We start from the raw sequence: 26,427 nt of genomic DNA, 5'->3' as shown, positions 1-26,427 counted from the left end.
AAAGGAAAAAAATAAAATCTTTAAAAAAAAAAAAAAAAGAGGAGGATTGGCAGCAGATGTTAGCTCAGGGTTAATCTTCCTCAAAAAAAAAAAAAAAAAGAGAGAGAGGAAAACACACACACACATACCCCTACCACTTCAGGATTGGGGTGAGGAGATAAGACGACACGCAAAAGTGTATTTTGGAATTAAAATATTATAAGAAGCCTCCTAATGCGTACCAGATAAGTTCTAAACTGGCTAAAACAAAAACAGCCTTTAATAAAGCCATATGCCCAACTGTTAGCAAAAAGCTAATTAGTGTGCAAGTCAACTGCAGTGAGATTTGATGGAAAGGAAAGACCTACAGATCACCATTGAGTCCTCCACATGCCATTTCCTCCTTGAAGATTTAGTCCTAAAACTACCAGCACAGTCTGAAACCAAAAGGTCCTCATTTGGAAGAAAGCAATGGCTGGAGGTTTACACACACTCTCCCAGCTCAGCAGCATCTTCAGCAGTTAAGCATACCCAAAGCCCCAACCAACCAACGTGACAAGAAGGTGAGGCTGACACGCCACATTGCTCCAAAAGCAAAGGCATCTTTCACAGGTCAAAGGAAAGACAACCTATGGTTTTAAAGATCAACTGTTGACTCCCCGCCAGTAACATCACCATTTTCTCTCTGTGTTTGCCCAATCTTTCAAAAAAGAACTGTACTTACCAATCTCAAGAGGACATAATGATCATCTCCAGCACCTGAATAAACTAAGGATGGACCCCAACAGCACCGAGCCTGACCGGTCACCCTGGCTGCAGCTAGCTCTTGTCTGCACGTCCCAGAGACTGGCAGGTGGGCTGAGCCTGGGAGCCAAGGGGCCCTGTGCACAGGCAGCCTGGCAGCACTGCTGAGCTCACTGCATGGCGACAAAGGCGACACAGAACTTTGGTCTCAGGGGCTGGCGAGTCAGCTCCAAGCATAAGCAAATGTATCAAAATAGAAGCCTTGTTTCCAAAGAAAAAAATTGTATTCTTCAAATTGATCTCACACACACTGATTCAAGCCAGTGTTACAGGGTCACCTAACTAAGCTTCCACTTATCAGAAAAAGTCAAAACAGGATATATAATGCAGTCATTCCATCTGAAAGATATTTATAAATGAGCTAAGTACTAATTAAATTAGAAAGCATATCACATAAGAGTGAAATGACGAGCAGCACATACATTTGTTATAAAATAAAACCTGTTCAGATAATGCAGCATATCTGATTTTGTTCCCAGCAGCCAGCTAATGCTGGGAGTCCACATCTCTCATCACCTAATATACTCCATACACGAGTCATGGCACTATCTTGAACACAAAGAACACAAAGCGAGGGGCTGGCCTGGTGGCACAGTGGTTAAGTTTGCACACTCGACTTCACTCCGGGAGCCTGCGGTTCACGAGTTTGGATCCCAGGTGCAAACATACACACTGCTTATCAAACCATGCTGTGGTGGCATCCCTCATACAAAACAGAGGAAGGTGGGCACAAATGTTAGCTCAGGGACAATCTTCCTCCAGCAAAAACAAACAAACAAGAAGAACACAAATTGAAGTAAAAGTGAACTTCAAGTCCCACTCGGACACACTCCAGGGTCTTCTGTTTATAAGTTACAGGACACCATCAAGTAACACAGTTCATAACTGTCAAAATGGTACATCAGAAAGGCAGAAAAGACCACATAGGCCCCTTCTTTCCTCTTTTCTTTCTTTTTGTGAGGAAGATTGGCCCTGAGCTAACATCCACGCCCATCTTCCTCTATTTTGTATGTGGGACGCCACCACAGCATGGCTTGATGAGTGATGTGTAGGTCCACACCCAGGATCCAAACCCATGAACCCCAGGCTCCCAAAGTGAAGCATGCAAACTTAAACACTACGCTACCAGGTCAGTCCCTCTCTTGTATTTTTTTAAATTTCTAAAGCAAAAGACTTAGAGAGTAAAAAGTCTTCAACTTTATATAACAAGGAATCAGAAACCATCCATGTTATATTGAGGAGGGAGCCCTGAGGGGCAGAACCATTCCTCAGCAAGTCACTAACCTTAACCCCAATTTCAAAAACAGGAAAGAATGCCAAATACACAACTCCTTTCAAAAATTATTTCCTCTAACTCTACACTTCTATTGTTTCCTCTTTCCCTCTGACCTCTATTTGTTCCAAGGGGTCTGGTCCTTTTGGGGATAAGAGCGTTTTCTTGAGCTCTGCCATTTCCCTTAAGACCATCTGTTGTGGCAACCTCTTTAGGAGCACAGCCCTCTCCAGAGCCTCGAGATGTAAATCTCCTAATAGGCTAGGATCGGTTGCCATGCAGGTAGTTGTTATCACAGCACCAGCGGGAAGACTGCTTTCCCTCCCTGAAGGGAGCCACACACGAAGGGAGCCACACAAGCCCAGAAGTTTGCAGGATGACTTAGAACCAGGGGGCAGGGGAGCTCAGCCACCACGCCCTCCTGTGCCTGCCCCTCAGTAGAATCAGAGAGTCCTGGGTCATAGCACCCTTCCTCCTAGTCCCCATTCACCTGACTCTAGCTGCCCAGGCCAAGTGATATGCAGGTCTAACACACTGCACCACCACCAAGTTCACAGCACACAACTTCCGTGGAAGGGCACAGCAGTTTCTGCAAAGACAACAATATGTCCTGAATGTATCTGGCTGACATTATTTTACCCCTTCAGAAAGAAACCAAGAAGTAGCGCTGGTCCAGCCTGCACTGTGTCTAGAAGCTTTAAGTACCATAACTGACCTCATGGCTGAGAAGACAGGGCGTCTTGCTCACGAGCGGTCAATGAGAGAGCCGAGCAGTGGGAATGCCTTGCAGGGTCCTCTCTCAACTGGCAGAGCGAGGCCCAGAACTACTGCTCTGCTTCATAAATTCAGTCCCCAGCTCAAACCATGCCCCCAAAATGAGGTGCTAGGTTAGACAAAGGAATCATGCTGATAAAGGTGACAGTATAGAAACAAGCAAAAGGAGACAGCTTTACACAAGAACACTTGGCTGCCTGAGCAGCAGCAGGCCCCTGAATACGGTGCCCCACTACGGCATAGAAGCCACATGCTCAGTATGCTTTAGGATCTCAATAGTTTGTTAATCCAAGCACACCCAAACCTCTGGGGAAAGTTGCTCTAGCAAGAAATTCATTGACGCCACAAATTCAACAGTGGTTAAAGAACCCAAAGGAACACATTGAGACCAGGCCTTCAGATGAACTTATTTCTATGTCTAGCATATCTTTACCTCAGAGCCGAGAAAGCTGCTCTGCATTCCAACAGCTCATTGCAACTCACCAAAAGTCAGTAAATGACAAGTATTAAGAATATTCCCTTTTTAGGGGCCGGCCCTGTGGCCGAGTGGTTAAGTTCGTGCGTTCCACTGTGGTGGCCTGGGGTTTCGCCAGTTCGGATCCTGGGCGCCGGACATGGCACCACTCATCAGGCCACTTTGAGGCGGCGTCCCACATGCCACAACTAGAAGGACCTGCAACTAAGATATGCAACTATGTATGGGGGGGTTTGGGGAGATAAAGCATAAAAAAAAAATGCTTATTAAAAGAATATTCCCTTTTTAGAAATCAACACTGTCCTATCTGTTCATCCTCTCAAAACACACACACGGCACCTGCCATGATCAGGTTACTCTGCTGTACCATAGGGGTCCAAAACAAGTAAAAGTGTATCAATGGCTTATCCTGTCATCCAGATTGGGGTGAGGGCAGGGAAAACCAAGAGGGGACTTACTCCACGAGACCTGAGCATTAAGATGATGTCAGAGAGGCAGCCAGAGGCAGTGGAGCTGGGTTGCCACAACAGGGTGATGAAAACACTAGTCCAGCAAGAGTCTAGAGTAGAAAAGCGATCCCTGAATGTGGCCACCGATAGAGGGACAGCAGCCATCCACAGGTTACTGCAGAGACAGTCCCTGAATGGCTTCAGGACTAGGACCATGATTTGTCCACTTTCTTACCTAAAACCTACTGATGGATATGTACTTTGTGAAAAATAAATGCTGATGATTGAATTGATGAGAGAGAATCAAAATTCCAAGAGGCACAGGACAATTTTACAGTGTTTATCACAGGGGAGAACATCTATCTTGCTGCAAAGGCTTGGTTGGTCCCACTCCTGGACTAGAAAGGACTGTATGGACATCCTATCACCTTCTTGACCCCAAGCTTTAAAGAAGACCTAGAGACACTGAGAGGAAACACTAGGTAAACTTGGCTAGGCCGAACGTTTACATGTGTGAAGTTCTAAAAGTGAAGACCAAGATAAAGAAGAAATGATTACAGATCTTGACTTCTCTGTGCCTCTGTCTCCTGTCCTGTAAAAAGGAACTGATATTAATACCTACCTTTTGGTATCACTGTGAGGATTACGTGAGCTTACATGCAGAGTGCTTAACCCGAGCCTGGCAGAGTAGGCTCACTGAGGATCTTCTGTTACCAGCACCCTCCTCAATATCTGTGCCATGAGGACTCCAACGGTGCAGGTGACACAGCTGTAACTCAGCCACTCCTGCAAGTGGCTTCACCCCTCCAGGGTCTACTCCCTTCCAGCTGGAAAATGGGACCCGTGACAGCTACGTCCTAGAGCCTTTTCAAGGACTGACCCTGTAAAGCAGGGCTTCTCCACCTCAGCGCTGCTGACTTTTGGGATAAGACAATTCTCTGTCGTGGGGCCGTCCCGGGCACTGCAGGATGTTGAGGATCTCTGGCCTCTAACCACTAGATGACCACCCCCGAGTCATGATAACCAAAAATGTCTCCAGACATTACCAGATGTTCTCCAGGGAGCAAAACTGCCCAAGTGAACCAATGCTGGAAATAAAAAGCATGATGCCTGGTGCAGGAAGCAATGACTAAAGCTCTAACAGGCAAAGTTTTTCGTATCACTCATACTTCCTGGAAACAGATGACAAAATGGAATGCTATATGAGTGACTACCAGCTCCAAGTGTCATCCTTCAAAACTTGAAAACTAAGTTTCTGATAAACTGAGTTGACCAAGGGTTCTGTGCTATCAGAGTGTGTGTGTATGTGGAGGAATCTCAGAGACTCAGCTTCCTTATCTTTTAAAAGGAAGGAACTAAAGTCCTATAGGTCAAGAAACACCCAGGTCACAAGACTGATTAAGAACAGATCCAAAACTGAAGTACAGGTCTCCTGACTCCCAGTCCAGCAGAGGACTACCTTCCTCACCTGTATAATCATCTCAACCCTTTGTCCCGTCTGGTAGAAAGCACCAACGCCTAGCAGTCTACACCTAAGACACAAGCACTACGGCATGTCTCACAAGGTCCACCTCCAGGAACGTCTAAGAATATCAATTCATGCACACAAAAGGCACATCTGAGAGGTTTTCAGAAAACACTTATTTGAATTCATCTGACGGCTCAATGGCACTTGCTAACTAACTACTGGCTTTTGCACCAGCAATTTCCTGCCTCTCCTTGCCCTAGATGAGGCCTGCTGTCCCAAGGGTGGGGTCTCAAGGCACATCTAAGCCTCCAGAGAGGACCCTTTGCCCACAGCAGAGCCTCAGATGGGATGGACAGGGACTACAGTAATACTGCTTCTATTAATACTGATAGCATGAATATGATAATACTACAGCAAGCTTGCTGCAGTGAATGTCTACCAAGAAATGAGACTTTTAGCTTTAAAATATTGTAAAATACAACCACAACAAAGCAATGTAAACACTGGCAGTTCCTTGATTCTTCCCCAAGAAATATTCCCAAAATTACTGTTTTACGTAAGATTTTTTTTTCTGGATATATTAATACGTAGTTTAAATAAAAATAGGATCACATTATATGCACTGTTTCACCACTTGCTACACTTATTTCCATTTTAAAATGTATCACGGCTGTCTTTCCACGTTTTACATACAAATTTACCTCGTTTCTTAACAACAGCATGTTGAATAGAGTAGACATGACTTAATAAATCCCCTGCTGATGTTGCCTTTTTGTGTGTGATTACAAACACTGCTGAAAAGAATATCCTCTGGTATTATGCTAAGCGAAGTAAGTCAAACAGAGAAAGACAAATTCTGTATGATTTCACTCAAATGTGGAAGGTAAACAAACACATAGATAAGGAGAACAGATTAGTGGTTACCAGAGGGGACGGGGGGTGGGGAGAGGGCGAAAGGGGTAAGGGGCACATGTGTATGGTGATGGATAAAAACTAGACTGTTGGTGAACAGGATGCAACCTATAAAGAAATTGAAATATAATAATGTACACCTGAAATTTACAGTGTCAAAAGCCAATATGACCTCAATACAAGATTTTTTAAAAAAGGCCAATCCCAGCAAGTTACATAGTATATGATACCATACATAAAAAATATTATTGAAATGGCAAAATTATAAAAATGGAAAATGGATTAGAGGGAGGTAGGGGCAGAAGGGAAGCGAGTGTATCTATAAAATGGCACCATGAGGGATACTTGTGGTGATAGAAATGTTCTGTATCTTGACTCTATCAATGTCAATATCTTGGTTGTGGTAAGTTTTTAAGATTTTACGATTGGAGGAACCGATAAAGCATACAAGAGTTCTCTCTTACAGCTGCATGTGAATCTATAAAGTAAAAAGCTTAATTTTTAAAAAAAGAAAAGAACATCCTCTGCTCACTTCAGCCTGTACCTCCATAGGATAAATTCCTAGAAATACAATTATATGATTACAGGGGATGCAGGCATAGGCGTTGCCAAAGCAAAATTACCCTCCTAAGGAAACTCCTTACACTCCAGAACATCCGCATATACCCGTCCCCCTCACTCTCGATAACTAAAACTGTCATGTTTATTTTTCCCAATCTGTAGGGGAAATATGATCTTAATGTCAATTCTTTGATTATCAGTGAAACCAAAATCTGGCTTTGCTTACTGGCCATTTGAATTTCTTAACTGTGGAGACCAACCTATTGGCAATCTCTGTCCCCTTCTCTACCAGGGTGTTCCAGCATACATTTAAGACAAAGCAAAATCCACAGCTAGGCTACAAAGGAGGAGCAAAGAACAGAAGAAACTATGAACTTAAGTAAAACTGAGTTGTAAGTTAAAAATAACATCACTAAAGGGCACATAGGCAAAAGTGATGAGAAAATACTCTTAAAAAGGACCTTTTTGCCTCTCATGCCCTGACCAAAAGGTGTGGTTTTTCTCCTCTGGAAAGGGAAGCAATCTTTGGACGGTGAAGACCAGTTACAGTAGAGGGGAGGAAACCATTCTGAAGATGGGACGTTCGTTCTTTCACAGTTACTGCTAAGACTGTAGCCTTCTCTCCTCACTTGGCCCCCTGAACACAGGCAGCCAGACAAGGAGCTGGAAGGTATTTTTCTGGAGAATCCAAAGAGACCCAAAGAAGCTGACAGGATGCTGTAAGGAAATGGCCCAGCCAGCTGCCTCTGATGTGAATGTCACAGTCAGCAAGCCCCAACCACAGGCTCAGAAGCCCTCTGACATACGAGCAGGCACACAAACATCACCAGCTAGCCCAGAAAAGGCTCTGACATGAAAGCCAAAACCCCCAAAGAAAAAACCAAAAAGCAGTCTGAAGCAAACAGTGACTTCAGGGAAAAGAAAACTTTAAAACTCATTAATGTCCTCAGATAAGAGAAGATACTATATCCATGAAACAAAAACAGGTTATAAAATAGGAATAGAGAGAACAAAAGAAAGTTCCTGTAAATAAAATGAGAAAAACTGAATAGAAAGGCTAGAAGATAAAGTTGAGAATGTCTTCCAGAAAGAAAATGGAAAATATAAGAAAATCAGAGTGTCAATCCAGAAGGTCCAATAGTTGAATTCTAGACAGACAAAGTGAATGGGAAGAAATCAAAGCAATAAATTAAGAAAAATGCCCAAAGTTGAAGAATAAGAGTTTCCAAATAAAGGGGCCCAAAGTGTAGGCAAGACGGTAGATGAAAACAGACTCCAAGGGACATCACTGTACTAGCTGTTTTGAATTTCACAGAGAGAAAATCCTTCAAGCTTCAAAGAAGAAAAACATGGTCACATATAAAGGCTCAAGAATCCGAATGACGGAAGACTTCAACAATAACAGTGGAAGATGGGGTAGCAAAACAGTGTCCAAACTCTCATTGAGGTATAAGGGCAGAACCAGACACTGTCAGACACACAGGTTCTCAAAACTTGACCTCCCACACATCTTTTCCAAGACAACTTCTTGAAGAAGTGCTCCATTAAAATGAGTTAAAATTTTTTAAAAATCAAGAAAGAAAAAGATATAGGTTCCAGGAAACCGAGGACCCAACACAAAAGAGGAGGTGAGATCTGCAGGGAGATTCCAGCAGGTTGGAGGCCTGGGAGAGATTTATTCAAGATGAGATTAATAAATAATGAACTTCATCAGATGAAAAGGACTGAATTTCTTGAAGAGAGATCTAGACAACTAGCGAATTTGGGCTTGAATTTTAGTGACAAATACATAGAAAACTAAGCAAAGAAACAAAAACAAGACTCATAACAACTTCAGGGAAAACAAAAACTCATCCAGGAAAGAAAATGTAATCCCATCACACCATTTGGCCTAGCTGTGAATGGTAGTACGCAGTCACAGTATAAAGACTAAATACTGAACTAGCCGAATGAAAGATGCACCTGCTCTGGGCAGCCACGCACTTGTCTGCAAAGAGAAGGCAGAGGCTAAAAGAAAGCTAGAAACTTCACATCTACTCTCAGGGTCAGGTGAAGAGGCAAAGTGTGAAAGAGGCGAGAGAAGAGCAATACGTGAGCGAGTCAAGCACATACGTGTTTAGAGTTAGAGGAGGTTTAAAGACCACAGGAATCAGCGAAGAGGAAAATGTGGGTGTTCTGCAGGGGAGGAAACGTGACTGGGAGAAGAAAATCCATAGTTTTGCCTTACGAGCCTTTCTAGATTTATTTGATCTTTTGTAAACTACATAAAGATATAACTTCGACTTGAAATGAAAATTTTAACTTTAAAATTCATATGCAGGCCAATAAAAAGGATTAAAGGAAAGTATGCAGGTTCAATGTATTGTTCCCAAATTAACAGCAAGCATCAGTAAGATAACTAATGTGACAGGATGCCCAGATCCGTCTGGAACATATCTAGCTCATCCTTAACCACGTTCGAGGAACTTTAGCGTGCCTGGTGAACAACAGCTTCCTAGGGATATCACTTCCAAAATGTTTCTGATTTTAGAAATACAAAAAAAAAATCTTGCTTTACCCCAAAACAAACTGTATAATCAATTTTTTAAATGTTATGTATATGAAAAGAGGTTAGTACTTTTCTTGGTTTTCAAATGTTGAATGCTGTGGTGCTGTTATAATTTAAGGGAAAAGGCATTCTGACACATTAAGGGTCTCTGATTGCTTTTCTATTTGGTCAAAAACTTTTAAACACACATCTTAGACTTTTTGCTGCCATAATTTGGCAACTGAGAATTCTGCTGTGTACTATGTTTCTTCCAGGAGCTTGGTTATTTCTTTGTTTTTTTTTTTTTTAATTTTTATTGAGTTAATGATAGGTTACAATATTGTGAAATTTCAGTTGTACGTTATTGTCTGTCAGTTGTGTTGTAAGTGCATCCCTTCACCCTTTGTGCCCACCCCCCACCCCACCTTTCCCCAGGTAGCCACTAATCTGCTCTTTGTCTGCATTTTTTAAATTCCTCATACGAGTGGAGTCATACAGAGATTGTCCTTCTCTATCTGGCTTATTTCACTTAACATAATTCCCTCAAGGTCCATCCATGTTGTTGCAAATGGGACGATTTTGTTATTTTTTACAGCTGAGAAGTATTCCTCTGTACATATATACCATATCTTCTTTATCCAATCATCAGTTGATGGGCACTTAGGTTGCTTCTACGTCTTGGCTATTGTAAATAATGCTGCAGTGAACATTGGGGTGCACGGGACTTTTGGAATTGCTGATTTCAAGCTCTTTGGATAGACACCCAGTAGTGGGATAGCTGGATCATATGGTAGTTCTATTTTTGATCTTTTGAGGAATCTCCATACTGTTTTCCATAGCGGCTGCACCAGTTTGCATTCCCACCAACAGTGCATGAGGGTTCCTTTTTCTCCACAACCTCTCCAATGTTTGTTACTATTTGTTTTGGTTATTTTTGTCATTCTAATGGGTGTAAGGTGATATCTCAGTGTAGTTTTGATTTGCATTTCCCTGATGCACAGCGATGATGAACATCTTTTCATGTGCCTATTGGCCATCCATCTATCTTCTTTGGAGAAATGTCTGTTCATGTCCCCTGCCCATTTTTTGATCAGGTTGTTTGATTTTTTGTTGTTGAGTTGTGTGAGTTCTTTATATATTACGGATATTAACCCTTTGTCGGATGTATGACTTGCAAATATTTTTTCCCAGTTAGTGGGTTGTTTTTTTGGTTCAATACTGTTTTCCTTCGCCTTGAAGAAGCTCTTTAGTCTGATGAAGTCCCATTTGTTTATTCTTTCTATTGTTTCCCTTGTCTGAGGAGACATGGTGTCCGAAAAGGTCCTTTTAATACTGATGTCAAAGAGTATACTGCCTACATTTTCTTCTAAAAGTTTTATGGTTTCTGGTCTTACCTTTAGGTCTTTGATCCATTTTGAGTTTATTTTAGTGAATGGTGAAAAAGAATGGTCAATTTTCATTCTTTTACATGTGGCTTTCCAGGTTTCCCAGCACCATTTGTTGAAAAGACTTTCTTTTCTCCATTGTATGCCCTCAGCTCCAGGAGCTTGGTTATTTCTTAATAGAAAAGGAAAAGGCTTCCTATAACCACTAGCCCTGTGGGATGGATGGATGGATGCTGAAGGGGCCGTACCAAATATACATATCATGTGGTACTTCAAAAAGCGTGTTTGCTGCTCAAGACCTTTTGGTAAATAAGTTTCAGTTGGGAAGTGTTAATGAAGAATTATCTGACCCACTTGTGACTAAAGATCACAAGTCATTACTCAATGAGAGAGCAATCACTTGAAATCCCATCCAAGTCAGTGTGTCTTAGATAGGACTGACTAAAGGGCAGGAAGTCCTTCACAACAGGTTCTCAGCCAAGCCCTCCATCTTTTGGGATGTCAGCTGTGTACCAAATTCTCAACTTCTTGCCCGTATATGCCAGCAGCTATAGCTGTCACGTGTTCCCTTTGAACAAGCTAGTCTTCCTGACTAGAACACCCTATCCTGCCAACTCCACCTGGAAACATTCTTACTCATCCTCTAAACCCCAGTTCAAGAACCACATTCTTTGTGAAGACTTTCCACTAGGCAATTACCACCTCCTCTTTCCTATCTCCATACTTTGGACATATTTCCATTATTGCCCTTAAAACACTGTAATCTAATTATTCTTTTACAAGTGAGTCCCCCTACTAGACCATAAGCTGCTAGAGGAAAAGGAAAAAAGTCTATATGCTCTTTACCTTTGCACCCCCAGAACCCTTAACAGTGTCTGGCACAGAGCAATTTCCGATAAATGTTTTGTGAATTGCACTGTCAAAGAAGTGAAGTCATGAGGCCAAAGTCAGACAACCAGAAGCCCCAAATAACAAAACCAAAGAAAAAAAATCTTGATAATTCAAGAAGAACTTCTTCCATCAGGCCGCGGAGAAGTCAGTTTGGCCCATGGGAGAGGGCACTGTGACAGGGATCCAGCTGCGCCTGGAGGTGCCGAAGAAGGTGGGCCGACTGCATCTTGGAAGTCTCTCCTCATATGCACTGAACATTTACCCAGGTGATGTTAACTTCATTAGAGAAGATGAGGCAGGCACCCAAACAGTGCTTGGCACACGGTGGAACTAACGGCAGTTACAGGAAAATTTAATCCTTGTTGTAAATTACTTAATTGGCTTTCAAATGTTGTCTCTCAAGACTTGACAGGGTATGCTCAGTTTTCCCCAAACCTAAAACTTTCATGATAAGTTGATGGTTGATGTTTCAGATCCAGAGAACTGGGAATTCAAATGATGGAAGCCGTTCTTTACCTAACACCTTCTCAACTACTTAATATACTGCTTCCAAGCATCCCAATATTAAACAGACTTAATGAATGTAGCTTTGGAGTATTCAGTGTCCCCAAATAATCAAAATATAAACCTAAGAACTATGTTTCATCCAATGTTTCATTATCCCAGCTTTGCTTCCATAAACGAACATTCAGTTTACTTCGTAGTACAGCACTACCAGCTGCCTCAAACAAATCCTAATTGTGACACACCCTATCTTAACAGAGCCTTAGGAAAGTTACCTGCCAAGAAAGCGACCGACTGTCCCTAAGTAGACACCAAATACACGTGAAGTCATTGCCTGACGGCTTACGGGAGCTATGAAACTGAGAATACAGAACAAACCCAAAACTAAAGGGCAAATCACCCTTGTTACTGAAAACTCGGACTCATCTATATTTCTTGGATGCTTCACTTGACCGTAAGCAGTTTAATAAACAATACCTAGGTCCCCTTTTTTTCGGTTTTACATGGTATTCTACCCAAACCCCATCTGAAGTCCGACCCTCCCCTGCTCTAGGTCGGACGGGAGAGAACATCTGGTGGCTGGCCCCAAGAACCTAGCTGCTTTTCACAAAACGCCCTCTCAACGCGCTCCGGTGTCAGAAACACCACCATGCTGTCACCCCCGCGTTTGCTCTCAGTCGGGGTTAACCAGGCCCGCAGCGGGTAGCGGACCGCGGCCCGGCCTGCAGGCCGCCCGGCGGGACAACCCGCACCCGCCCCGCTCAGGCCCCGCCGGGCCCGTCGCCCTCCGGTGCGAAGCCACGTCGCCGCGGTGGGCCGTGGGCGCCCCCAGATCTCACCGCGCGACCACGAGGGGCCGCACCGCCCCGCCCTCCCTCGGACACAGGCCCCGGCCCCAGGCGCACGAAGGCCACGTCCCCGGGGACGGGCGCCCAACTCTATGGTTCGTGCACGGGCCTGCCGGCCCACGTGACCCACGGCAGCCAATCGAGCGAGGCCCCCAACCACCGAGATGACCGCAGCCCGGGCTAGAGCAACCCCGCCCGGCCGCTCGCCGTCCCCTCCCCAGCCCGGCTCCGCCGCTCCCGGCTCGGTGCTGCCGCCATCTTCCTGGAGGAGGCGACCGGAGGCCAAGGCTCCCCCTCCCCGCGGTCGCCCCGCACGCTTACCGCCAGCTGCCCCCCCCCGCCCGCCTCTTCTCCTCAGCAATTACTTAGTTCCTTCTACAGAAACGCCCTTCCCCCACTCTAGTTACCCACAAGGCGAAGACTCAGATTACCTGTTACACTCTTATCAGCGTAAGGAAACCAAGCTCATAAGGTAGGAACTGTGGCCAAACAGGGGCAAGCCGCCATCTTGGTAAAGGAGAAGAGGCTACGCTTGACCTCCCCCCCACCCCCAGCCTCTATATGGCCAACCGCCGTGGGAGGGGCGCGGCGCCTGCGCAGAGGCGGAAAACGCGGACGAGCCTGCGCCTGCGCACTCGGAAGCCGGCGGGTTGGGGAGGGGAGGAAAGCCAGGTCGCGCCGGGGCAAGGAAAGAGTTGGCGAGGGGGCGGGGCCACGTGATGACGCTATCCGCGCGCGGGGCTGGGCGGGGCGCGAGCGGGTGGCGGGCGCTGGGCGGGTCCGCGGCGCGGTCGGTCGGTCGGGTCTGGTTCTTCGGCTCGTGGGCGGTGAGTGTCTCGCCGTGGGTACCCGCCGGCGCGGGGCGCGAGCTGTGGGCCGACGCAGAAGGGGTAGGGGGCCCACTCGGGGCAGTGGGCCCTCAGCTCCGGGGACGTGCGGACGGGGTGGGGCGGCGGGGTGGGGGAGGGGCGGCCGGCCGGGATCCCCGGCCTTTCTCGGCCCCCTGCGCTCTCCCCAACCCTCCCCTGCTCCCCCCGACCCGTCCCCGGCTCTCCCCCGCTCTCCCCGACCCCTCCCCGGTTCTCTCCCGCTTGCCCGACCCCTCCCCGGTTCTCCCCCTCTCCCCGACCCCTCCCCGGCTCTCCCCCGCTCTCCCCGACCCCTCCCCGGTTCTCTCCCGCTTGCCCGACCCCTCCCCGGTTCTCCCCATCTCCCCGACCCCTCCCCGGTTCTCTCCCGCTTTCCCCACTACTCCCCGGTTCTCCCCCTCTCCCCGACCCCTCCCCGGCTCTCCCCCGCTCTCCCCGACCCCTCCCCGGTTCTCCCCCGCTCTCCCCGACCCCTCCCCGGTTCTCCCGCTCTCCCCGACGCCTCCCCGGTTCTCTCCCGCTTTCCCCACTACTCCCCGGTTCTCCCCCTCTCCCCGACCCCTCCCCGGTTCTCCCCCTCTCCCCGACCCCTCCCCGGCTCTCCCCCGCTCTCCCCGACCCCTCCCCGGTTCTCCCCCGCTCTCCCCGACCCCTCCCCGGTTCTCTCCTGCTCTCTCCGACCCTTTCCCGGTTCTTTCCGGCTCTCCGCGACTCATCCCCGGTTCTCCCCCGCTCTTCCCGCCTTCCTCGATCCCCCGTTGGGCTCTGTCCCTGCCGCGCTCAACCCGCCCCTCTTCGGCCCTCCCAGGCCTTCCCCGGGTCTCCCCGCTCTCTTTGAGCCCCTCTTTGCGCTCTCCGATCTTCCCCGCCCACCCCGACCCTCCTCGGCCGGGGGTCCCAAGCCCTCCTCGAGTCCCCGCTCCCCGGGAGCTTTGGCGCGGGCGAGGCGGCGGGGCGTGTCCCGGGGGAACTCGAGTGGCCCCTGCCCACCCCGTGGGCATTACGTGGAGCTGTCTCAATAATGGGCCTGGGGCGCCCGCCGTGCGGTGGCGGTCGTGGTCGGGCAGGGAAAGTGCGGGTGGCGGCCGGTCCGTCGGGCGCGTTTTCGTCGTGCGGCCATCGTGTTGTTGCCCTGACATGGGCCCTTCCTCCCCGCCAGCTCCTGGCAGAGAGTAAGCCTCGAGCAGTCCTGCCGCTGCGCTAGCTCCCCAGGCCCTGCCCGGCCGTGGATGGAGCCGGGCGAGGACGCGGCCCCTGCCCCGTGCAGGGCCAGATGGGAGGGCTGGAGCCGCGGAGGACCCGCCGGTGCCCTGAAGGCCGGAGGTGAGGACGCGGCCCTGCGGCTGCCGGTGCGCTCAGCACAGCCTCGGTTCTCACGCGGCCGCGGGACCCGCCAGGCCTTTGTCGTCAGTCCCACCCGGCCTGGTCTGTCCTCCCCACAAGAAGACACGTGACCAAACCGCAATGAGCTTGCCGTGCAGCCTGCTGTGGTCTTTCTGCTTTTGGCCTTGGTCCCAACCGTTCCTTCCGTCTGGAACGCGGTTACTTCCCCTTCCCTCCGCCTTTCGCTTGCTGGTCCCGGTTCTGTTCACGGTTCTGTTCACGACTCGCCTAGTTTAGGTGTTGGCCTGATGTCAGCCTTGATCGTGCTGTGTGGTAGTCGTGCACTAGACCCTTAGTCCTGTCGGGGGAGGGGTGTCTGAATCTCGTCACCCTTACCCTTTGCCCAGTGCAGTGACAAGCACATAGCAGGCTATCAAATGTTTCTTGTAGACTCAAATCATTGTGATGCCTCAAGATAAATGTTGCAAAGCAGCCTTGCCTTTGTAAGGAGAGACAAAGAATGGTATGTAGGGGTCTTGAAAGCGTTTCTTGGTGGTTGTAATTTGAGGGTCCTTATTTTCGTTTTTGGTAGCTCCCCTTCAGATTTTTTTTGCACCACCCAGCATCCTGACTCGCAGTGTGTGCTGCTCTATCGTCTTGGCAGTGATGTCGGTCATAAAGCTTATCCTGATTTTTTTTTTCCATTTTCCACCTTGATCTCTCACCCAGCACTGCAGCCCAGTGTGAAGAACAAGGGCTTCTCAATCAGATTTGCATTCTGACTGCTCTAGAACCAGCATGGCAACCTAGGGAAAAGGGGAGAGGATGGGGGGACCTCCCCTTATCATTATTCATAAATGTGATTCAGGTTCCCTTTTTTGCCCCACTCCAAAGACAGAAACTGCTGAAGAAGGAAAAGATGTTTTTTTCCCAGAGAGAAGGAGACACCAAAACTCATTTGGCTGGAGAATTGGGGTGAAGCCCATTTATATGTAATCTGTATGTACCCTCCTTTGTGCTATTAGGTCATACGTGTCATTAGAGAAAGTGCATTTGATTGTGGAGTGCTGCCCCAGGTGCCATTGGCGGCGTTATGTGGTATACTGTACATGTACCTTTCTCAAATCCAAAGAATGATTGCCAAAACATCCCAGGGGCTCTGGATGAGGGACTGGGAACTTTTGGGTGCTACATTGCAGGGTCATTTTGTGGCTTGGGATAATGTATGTAAATACAAGAATAACATGTCGGTGAATGGTAGTTATGGGTAGTTCTCTAATATAAATGCCACTAGCCAAACAAGTTTATATTGCCAAGAATCCAGTTTATCTGTCTATTCTTCATCTGTTTTTGCTTTGGAAAAAGTTGGTTTCTCCTATGTGAATTGGGCTGGGAGTATTGCCCTGTGGAAGAAGGAAGCCATGGGTCCAGGAGAAACACCTTTTAAACAAATTTTGGCATCTAGAGTGAGCACAACCTGAAAGAATAAAATTTTCACTTGACCACATTTCTGAGGTAGGGGATCCAATTGGTCTGCATCTGAGGGTTAAATTAATCACAGCGCTTGGCTTTCTGTGTTTCTGGATCAAGGCTTTCTTGCTGAAAACCAGGCACTTCAGAAGTTCATTCCTCTTTGAACTTCCGTTTTACAACACTCAGTAAACTTAAGTTGTTAGAAAATCATAGTGGATCTGAGTTATATTTCAGAAAAAAACTGAATGTGAGAGAAATAGGATGTGGCGAGAAACTTGGTAAAATTTATGGAAAGTTGCAATAAATGTCTTTGAAGAATTCACAGCCTGTTCCATTAATAGTGTTACTCCGTTTTCCCGTACGTGTGCGTCAAGATAGGTCTTAAGTGGGAGGAAATGGACAGGAGGAGTGAAAGGGACAGAGGAGTGAAAGGCCCCTGTTTCTTCCGTGGAACGCCCTCAGTCCTGAAGAGTGTAAGGGGTGAGCACTCTCAGGGTGCTCGAGTTGAAGGTGGTCCTGCTGCAAATGAACAACAACAGAAAGACAGTTAGAGAAGTAGGAATTCTGATTGCATAGTTCATTGTACGAAAGAACGCTTGTTAATTTTCCTTACAAAAATGGCTTGTCATTTTTAAGAGTCCTTATTTTTAGAAATGTTACCTAGCATTTACACTCAGGGACAGGGACAGGCTGAGGGGATATCTGAAACAGTGTTGGCGTTGAGTTGATAATTGCTGAAGCTGGATGATGGGTGGTACATGCAGGTTTTGTTCTGCTTTTGTATATGTTCAGAATTTTTCATGTTTTAAAATAATTACAGCAGTAGTGGGTATTCCTGCCTAATTAGTGATTGTAATTTAAATAGATTTAGCATTCCATTGTTTAGAGACACTTATCATTGGTTTTTGGAAATACCCTGAATTATATTTAAGCAGTTTCCTTACTTAGGATTTTTAGTAGAGTTGGTTGCCGAATTTTATGTGGATCCTCAGCATCTATTTGTGACAGTTTTCTCCTTTAATGTGTTGTAACGTCTTGTATCAATAGATGGTTTTGGTACATTACTGGAATCTAATTGCTAGCAAACATTTCATTGAGAATTTTTGCATTTAAATATTCATGAGTGAGAACGACCTACAGCTAGCTAGCTTGCTTTCTTTCCTAGGTCTCCATCTGGGTTTGTTATTAAAGTTGTGCAGTCTTCATAGAATACATTAGGGTGCTTTCCCCTTTTCTGTAGTAGCTTAAGAGATGCTGGCGTTGCCTCTTCCGGGTTGGGTGGAATTCGGCTCTAATTCTGTCCAGTAGTGGTCCCTTTTTCATTGGTAGATCTTTATTCAGCTGTTCAGTGGTATTCTAGTCAGGTTTTCCAGTTCTTGGTTCCATTTTGATAATTTACAGTATTTAGGAAATCATCCATTTCTTCCAGATTTTCAAGTTTGTGGCCCTCTTGATACATGTAGTTTCCTGTGTCTGTGATTATACCTTCTTTTCTATGTTTGCTCTTTTTTCCTGAATGGGTCTTGTGAGGAATTTGTTTCAAAGAACCAGCTTTTGAATTTATTTATCCTTCTATTGAGTTATTTTCTTCAGTTCTTAACCTCGTGGGAACCGGATTTCCTTCAGTGTTCTTTAGTAATGAAAATATGTAAAACCCAAATTCTCATCTGAATCTATGAAACCTTCACTGTGTCACACAGATTTTTCTTTTGTCTCCATTCCATTGCTTTCTAGATAACTTGTGGTTTTCTTTTGTTAACCTCCTTGATCCAAGGGTTATGCTGGAATTGTTTTTTATCTTTTTTCCCATAGTTTTAACAGATTATGACTTGAGAACAGCAACTGTAAAAAATCTCTTTTAAATTTTGTGTAAATTTTCTTTACAACAGTTATATGATAGGGGTTTTGGGGGCAGGGTGAGCAAGATTGTCCCTGAGCTAACGTATGTTGCCAATCTTCCTCTTTTGGCTTGAGGAAGATTGTCACTGAGCTGGCATCTGTGCCAGTCTTCCTCTACTTTGTATGTGGTACACTGCCACAGCATGGCTTGATGAGCGGTGTGTAGATCCACACCCTGGATCCAAACCCGTGACCCAGGCTGCCAAAGCAGAGTTCATGGTGAACTTAACCACTGCACTACCAGGTCAGCCCCTGATAAATTTTAAATTTTCTTTACTTGCTTTTCTTTATTGTATTGACTCAGGATTCTCTCTATCTATTCAAGGTTATTGGTTGTATTACTCAGTCCTTCTCTACTCTTGTTCATATTGTGTTTACTGAATGTGTCCATTTCTGAGAGACGCTATTAAAGTCTCCCACTTGAATTGTGTTTTTGTCAAGTTCACCTTGTATTTTTCCTAATCTTTGCTTTATATATTTGTCTGCTGTAATTATTTGTATATGCAGGCTTATGAATGTTACATCTTGGTTGTAAATTGTGCCCTGATCACACTTTTACCTTAAATCCCACCTTAGCAGATACTAATATGTCTTGCCTACTCTCTCTGTGTTTGCGCTAGCCTGGTATCTCTTAGCCTGTACTTTTGTTCTCAACATTTCTTTTGTTAATTTTTTTTTTTTTTGAGGAAGATTAGCCCTGAGCTAACATCTGCTGCCAATCTTCCTCTTTTTGCCAAGAAAGACAGGCCCTGAGCTAACATCTGTGCCCATCTGTGCCCATCTTTCTCTAGTTTATATGTGGGACGCCAACCACAGCATGGCTTGCCAAGTGGTGTCGTGTCTGCCCCCGGCGAACCCCGGGGCGCCAAAACAGAACATGTGCACTTAACTGCTGCGCCACTGGCTGGCCCCTCTTTTGTTACTTTTATTTCTTCCACATAGCATATGGCTGGTTTTGTGGTGGGTGTTTTCACCCGGTCTGTCTCCTCTTTTAAGGAGACAGTTCATTTCACATTTAGACTAATGGCTGATATTCTTGAATTTTATGTATTTGGTCTTGCTTTATAATTATTGTTGATTTTATTTTTTTCTTCTCATTTCTTTTCCGTAATTCTGGTTTGATCAAGTTGCTATGCCATATTTTTCTCTTAATTTGAAAGTTCCACTGTAATTTTTTCTTTATGGGTTACCTTTCTTATTCTTTCATAATAAGAGACTTAATCTCTTTATAATTTGAAAACAAAATGTTAGCTCCTTCTTCTGCCAGGACCATCTATATTGCATCTGACCCCTCACCGTTCCCTCTAGAAACTTTTACTTCTCTCCTCTCACTCCTGCCCCCAACTGATAGTTTTTGCTGAAATAGTTTAATATTTTTAATTCTAGACTGTTAATAGAATTTTCCTAGCATGTTCCTTCTCAAGAGATCTTAATTCTCTCCTGGGTTACACAATCCCAGATAGTTGGTTAATGTACAGACTCTGGTCTTTTTCCTTCTGTTAGTATTATTTTCTTTCCCTCTCTCTCTCTCTTTTCCACTTACAGGAACTCTTATTGTTAACAAGGTCAGCAGCCGGCCCCGTGGCCAAGTGGTCAAGTTCGTGTACTCTGCTTCAGCGGCACAGGGTTTCGCCAGTTCGGATCCTGGGTGTGGACATGGCATCGTTTGTCAGACCATGCTGAGGCAGTGTCCCACATAACACAACCAGAGGCACTCACAACTAGAATATACAACTATGTCCTGGGGGGCTTTGGGAGGCAGGGGAAGAAGAAAAAAAAAGATTGGCAACAGATGTTAGCTCAGGTGCCAGTCGTTTTAAAAAAAACAAGGTGGGTTGCCTAGATTTTTCCTCCACAGCTATCTTTTACTCTTGATTTCCTTCTCTGTATTTTTGCCTTGTGCATTGAGATTTCTTATATTTGGTCTTCCAAGTCACATTTCAAGTCTCAGCTGTGACCTTCTGTTTGATTCAGCTACCAGTGTTTGAGTTTGACTATCATGGGTCCAGAAAGTTTTGTTTTAAATAATGTACTTCCATCTTCATCATGGTGATACTATTTTTTTGGTTCAAATTATTGCCTTCCTCCTCTTGTAGCTTGCCTGCTCACCTCTTCATGGAGGCATGGAAAGGAGGGCACACTCACGTGGGAGCCAGGACCTGTTCTCTTAGCTCTTCCAGGATCCACTATACTCCTTCAGAATTTGTCTCCTTGCCTAGCATTCTACTTTTCTTTAAGCTTGCCTTAATCCCACTAGCTAGGCTTAAAGCATTCCAGATGGTCCAGATCCAGCGTTACCTGCCTCCTTAGTCAGGAGTCCTCACTTGGAGCTCTAGGCGTCACCCAATACTCCCCCTTCCCACCCTTAGTAAGGGTCTGTCAGAGCAAGAAGCAGTTCACACACTGCACGGAAGTATTAATCTTGCCTTCCTCTCCCTCTCCTCCACTCATTCCTGCCCGACAGATGACAGTAGGGCTTCCACTGGGCCACTAAAAAGGAGAACCAACTGTAATCTTTCTTGTATGGCATGATACCATAGAGTTAAAGGCTTACGAATCCTACTGCTATCTTAACCTTGGTTAACCAAGCCATCCATGGGGGTGGGGGGGCCTCATTTCTTCAGGGGTGCTTGGGAACATTTCCATTCAGAAGGGAAACTTAGAATGTGCGGTATTCAGGAGTGTTAGGATTTGGGGGAAATGGGGAGGTAAGAAAGTGAAAGAAACTTCCTAATAAGTTTCCAGGCTCCAGCGGGAATCCAATTTGACTGCATGCATATCTCGTTGACGTCGTTAACAAAGGTTAGCCAGCAGACTCCGAGTTTCCCAGAGTTTCAAGGCTTCTAAAATTTGTGTTAAAATTCCAAATATCTCTAGAACTATCTTCTCAAACACTCAGGTGCCTTCAGTCCATTTTTCTTTACTTACAAATGTAGCTCATATTTCTGTGTGTTCCCCAGTGTCAAAAATCTAGTTCTCAGGAGCTCAGGGAGTCTCCAGCAGATTGCAAACAGTGCTTCCTTGTTGAAAGGTTTCAGAGACAAAGGAAATTACATAATTCCAGAGGTCATGGAAATTTGTCTTCTTCTCCCCTTGTGTCCCTAGTGCCTAGCATATAATCAGTACTAAAAACTGTTGGAATATTGTTGAACATACAGAATGTATATATATATACACACATACGTTTATATGGTTGTTTTCATCAACCTAATTCTTCATATCTAATTTATCTTTGTGATGAACGGATCGTTTCATCATTTCTGGGGAAGCATTTGATGTAATTAAGAAGCTAAGTGAAACAGAAGCTGTTGATGCCTTGCGTGTCAGTCTTTTTACGTGTCGACTCATGCTAAATTCAATATGTGTGTGTATGCATATATGGATATTTGTCTGGTTTTTTTTGACAGATTGACGAAACTTCACTGAAGATGTCTAAGGTAAGAGATTCACACACTTCATCATGTATCTACAGTATAAGGAGAAAAACTGCTTTGTTTTCAAACTGTTTATAGTCAAGATTTATATGATTGATTATTTTTAATACAGCTGATGTATTTGATTTGTTAAGACGGCATTCTAGTTTAATTGTCATCCTAAAAGCTTTGAGCATTAGTTTTTCAGATTTTCAGTTTCTTGTTTCTAAATACATCAGTAACAACCCGTTTAATCTCCTTAGATCATTCCCAGCAGACCAACCAAATAATAATGTAAAATTCTAATAATTTATCATGATGAGATTGATGGGGCTCTTAAACTTGATAAATTGACTTATATCAGCTCTTGCAAATTAGCCCACAGCCCTGGAAGAAATTAGTTCTAAGAGATGCACTAAGAAAGGCAGAATTTGTGGTTAAAATGCAAGATTATCATTTTCTTTGCCTTTTATTTTTGAGTCTTTGGGTATTCCTTACTATCTGATGCATTATCATACCAGTTTTTATTTTTTATACGAGTATTAGTGTAGAACACCTCACTTGCAAAAAAGAAAATAAAAATTAGCCATAATTCCAATGCCCAGAAATTTTGTAAACATTTTTTACACCTGTGTGTACATGGGAACACACATTTACAAAATGTAATCCTAAAGGAAATACTATTTTATATCTTGCCTTTTGCAATTAATAAGTCAATTGATGTATCTTTTTTAGTTTTCGCCCATTTTTAATATGTCATTGCCTAGATTCTCCAGTTTTTACTATACTTGCTTTACCACATCTCCATCTGTCATTCCTCGTATCGGGTATCCATCTGTCAGGAAATATTGACACTTGAGCGTCATCAGCTCTGATCTCTTTCTCATCATTCTCAGGTTTCTCTTTCTTGGTCTTTGAAGCTGGGTACTCAACAAGCCATCCCTGAGTTGCCTGCCTCCCCCTTGGTGAGGCTCCTTTCCATAGAGCTAGGAACATAACAAGAGACATGACTTTTTCCTGGATGCTTTTCACAGATGCACCACATCTTATTTCCTGGAAGTATTTACTTTTCGAAGCTGTTCTTTAGCTAAGTTTGTTGAATGAAACCACTGTGAGTTGTGGCATTACTTTGTAAATCTGGCTGATTTTCCTGTAACTATAGACAGCTTCTCAAGTCAAAGTTTGAAATTGTACTAAGGTGAATTAAACATATACCTTCTTTTATGTATTGCTTAATTGCTTAACAGAAATGTAGTTTTAGGTCAGCATATTGGCATGGAATAATACTGGATTGGTTTTTCTTCTTTTTAATAAATGTTCTTAAGTGAACACCATCAGTTTTCTGATAGATTGACTTTGGAAGTGTTAATTTATGTGTATGTATTTTTTTATTTGTGAGAACTAACCATAGCTATATTTGTCACAGGTTTGGTTATATCTTAAAAGCAACTAATAAGGTTTTATTTGGTCTTTTTTTGTAAAATCTTATTTTAGCAACAACCAGCTCAGTTTATAAATCCAGAAACTCCTGGCTATGTTGGATTTGCAAATCTTCCCAATCAAGTTCACCGAAAATCAGTGAAAAAAGGTTTTGAGTTCACACTAATGGTGGTCGGTAAGCAATTAATTTATACCTTCAAGCTTATTAGATCTGTGGATGTCTCCCCTTCCCACCCTGTGGAGTAAAATAATGTGACCTGTAAAGTCAAAGAAAAAATTCCTTTGTGGGCAGAATCAAATAACTTGGGAATTTGAAAAAAAAATCTTTAGAAAGTTTTACTGAACAGTAAAATTAAAATTTTCCTGTCATGTCCTTATTATACGTAGTGAAAGTTTTTACTCGTTTTGTCAGCCAGCCCCCAGGATGGCCCCCAGTGGTCCTTGTCTTCTGGTATCCATGATGCTTTCTAGTTCCCTCCCACAATGCACAGGGCTTCCCTGTGTAGGAGATTGGAGAAATGAAGGTGTGTGACTTCTGGACTGGGTCAGGAGAGATATTGCGGCTTGTTCCTTGCCTTCTCTTGACTCAGTCACTCTAGAGGAAGCTAGCCACCATGTTGGGAGGGCACTTAAGCAGCCTCAGACAGAAGTCCCACTAGGCAAGGAACTAAGGCCTGCAAGTAGCCATGTAAGTGACCCATCTCAGAAACATCCCCTGGCCGCATTTAAGCCTGCTGGTGACTCCCATCCTGGCTGATATTGACTATTACTGCATGAGAGACTGCCAAGCCATAACCACCCACCTTAGACACTCCCAAATTCCTGATTCAAAAAAATCCGTGAGATAATAAACATGCGTTGTTGGTTTAGGCCCCGGAGTTTTACACTAATTTGTTACACAGTAATAGATAACTGATACACTTATTTTTAACTAGAAAATTACCTTACATTTTATTTCATTCTTGATGACTGTAAAATTCTCCAAAAAATGATGAGGTCGTGTAATGGTGGTCATGCATGAGTAGGACAAGTGATTGTTTCCCAGGGCAAATAGTTCATAAATCTGAAATGAAAGAAATTGTTTGAATCTTGGTCCAGAAAAGTGAATGGTGACATGTTTTAGGAGCACAATTACATGATAATGATCATAACGCAAATTCAGGGTCCTGCTAGAAAAGAGAAATCCAGTGCAATCTGTCTGTCAAACAGCCTTTAATATTTTAGAGGATTCAAAAACCAGCACTAATTTCTACTTCTGGCCATGATAGAATAACTCGGGGGTTGGCGAACTCTATAAGGGGCCAGATAGTAAATATATAAGGCTTTGTGAGCCATATACTTTTTGGTACAGCTGTTCTCTCTCCTGTTCTAGGAGGAAACAGCCGTAGACAATATGCCAACAGATGGCCATAGCTGTGTTGTAAGAAAGCTTTATTTACAAGGTAGTGAGCTAGAGTTGACCTGAGGACTATAGTTTGCCGACCCCTGAAATAACTGATACCAGACTAGTCCTCCTGACATGAATAGCTAGAAGACTGGTCAAAATAGATAAAACAGCTCTTTTAAGACATTGAACAACAGGCAATGCAGGACTTTGATCCTTGAGAGAAGGAAAACGAATTACATGAGCTGTAAAGGCATTCCGGCTTTCTTCTATTTACCTGCCCCAGGGAGGGGTGAATTAGTCAGAGCACAGCAGTCTCAGAGCTGAAGGATGAGATCACAATTCAGGGAAGCTGAGGGAGCGGGAGCCTGAGGTCGCAAGGCAGAGTGCCAAAAAAGAGAAAGGACTCCAGAAATCTGCGTTGGCATTCCCTTTGATACCGTGGCCAACCTGAACTGCATATGGGCAGGGTGAGATTTCATGAGGCTGGGCCACTTATAACCACCAGGAGATTGAGCAGAACTGGAGCCTGCACAGAGTTGGACAGCCAGAATGGGGTCGGAGCTGTTGGAATTCCAGCCCCCAGAGGAGTCGTCTTGTTGAACACCCAAGGCATTCATTCAGTTGAAACTCCTTGCTTAGGAGTAAGGCTAAACTAGACGTAAAGGCTGTTCTAAACCCTCCCTAGCAAAGCTTGTAAACAAGCCTTAAAAGGATCAAGCTGATTTACAAATAAAGGAGGTACTTACCAGGACAACACCCCACTTGGAAGTCAAAATCCAGGCAATTACAGTGTAGCATTCACAGTATGTAGCATCCAATAAAAACTTACTGGAGGGGCCATCCCTGTTGCTGAGTGGTTAAGTTCTCACAATCCGCTTGGGCAGCCCAGGGTTTCGCTGGTTCGGATCCTGGGCTTGGACATGGCACAGCTCATCAGGCCACGCTGAGGCAGCATCCCACAACTAGAAGGACCTGCAACTAGAATGTACAACTATGTACTAGGGGGCTTTGGGGAGAACAAGAAGGAGGTAAAATAAGGATTGGCAATAGATGCTAGCTCAGAGCCAATCTTAAAAAATAAAGTATAGCATGTGCAAAGAAGCAAAGAAAAAAAAGTGAGGCACATAACCAGGAGAGAAATCAAGCAATAGAAATAGATCCAGAAATGACAGAGATGATAGAATTGGCAAACAAGAACTTTAGCTATTTCAAATATGCTCCTTTACTTAAAGGAAAACATGAATATAATGAGGTAAGTAGAAGATAACAAAAAGGAACCAAATGGAACTTTTAGAGATTAAAAAAATATATATGTCTGAGATGAAAATTTTTCTGATGGACCTAATAGCAGATCATACACTGCAGAAGAAAAAGGCCAATAGAAAGCTTCGAAACCAAAACACCAAGCAGAATAAATAGAAGGAAAAGCACACCAGGGCACGTAATAAGCAGATCTGTGAAAAGCAGTGATAAGCAGGAAAATCTTAAAGTAACTAGGGGAAAAAAACCCAGGGAAAACACATTATAATACAGAGGATGAGAGATAAGAAAGACCACTGTCTTCTCATCGGGAATACCATAAGCCATGTGGAATGACACTTGAGTACTGAAAGAATAAAACCATCAGCCTAGAATTCTGTTTTCATCAAAAATAAGCTTTAAAAATGAAAGTTTAAAAAAAAGTTGAAATAAAGACATTTTCAGGTAAATAAGCTGAGAGAATTTATCGCTATCCCTACACCATAAGAAAGATTAAATGAGGTTCACCCTCAG

General features: G+C 44.4%; 2 protein-coding genes across 10 annotated transcripts in view; one reads left to right on the top strand and one right to left on the bottom strand.

Moving 5' to 3' along the window:
* The window catches only part of HDLBP (high density lipoprotein binding protein), a 75,603-nt gene extending 62,114 nt beyond the window's left edge, over positions 1-13,489 (bottom strand). Inside the window, exon 1 of one of the 2 annotated variants that reach the window (XM_014842895.3) lies at positions 13,282-13,489. The gene's annotated coding sequence lies outside the window, so the exon portion shown is untranslated. The remainder of the gene's footprint in view (positions 1-13,281) is intronic. The other variant, XM_070489200.1, reaches the window with a different exon arrangement.
* Positions 13,022-26,427, top strand: part of SEPTIN2 (septin 2) — a 35,169-nt gene continuing 21,763 nt past the window's right edge. Inside the window, exons 1-5 of one of the 8 annotated variants that reach the window (XM_070489207.1) lie at positions 13,594-13,677; positions 14,879-15,042; positions 15,493-15,565; positions 21,822-21,851; positions 23,322-23,442. In XM_070489207.1, coding sequence (XP_070345308.1) covers positions 15,563-15,565; positions 21,822-21,851; positions 23,322-23,442 — 154 coding nt within the window. In that variant the 5' untranslated portion in view covers positions 13,594-13,677; positions 14,879-15,042; positions 15,493-15,562. Of the gene's footprint in view, positions 13,323-13,556; positions 13,741-14,878; positions 15,043-15,492; positions 15,566-21,157; positions 21,217-21,821; positions 21,852-23,321; positions 23,443-26,427 lie in introns of those variants that run through there. The other 7 variants (XM_070489206.1, XM_070489204.1, XM_070489205.1 and 4 more) reach the window with 7 other exon arrangements.

The sequence above is a fragment of the Equus asinus genome, chromosome 19 (genome assembly GCF_041296235.1).
Source record: "Equus asinus isolate D_3611 breed Donkey chromosome 19, EquAss-T2T_v2, whole genome shotgun sequence".
Lineage (NCBI taxonomy): Eukaryota > Metazoa > Chordata > Mammalia > Perissodactyla > Equidae > Equus > Equus asinus.
Note: the sequence above shows the minus strand (reverse complement) of the source record. Positions and strands in the feature narration are given on the sequence as shown.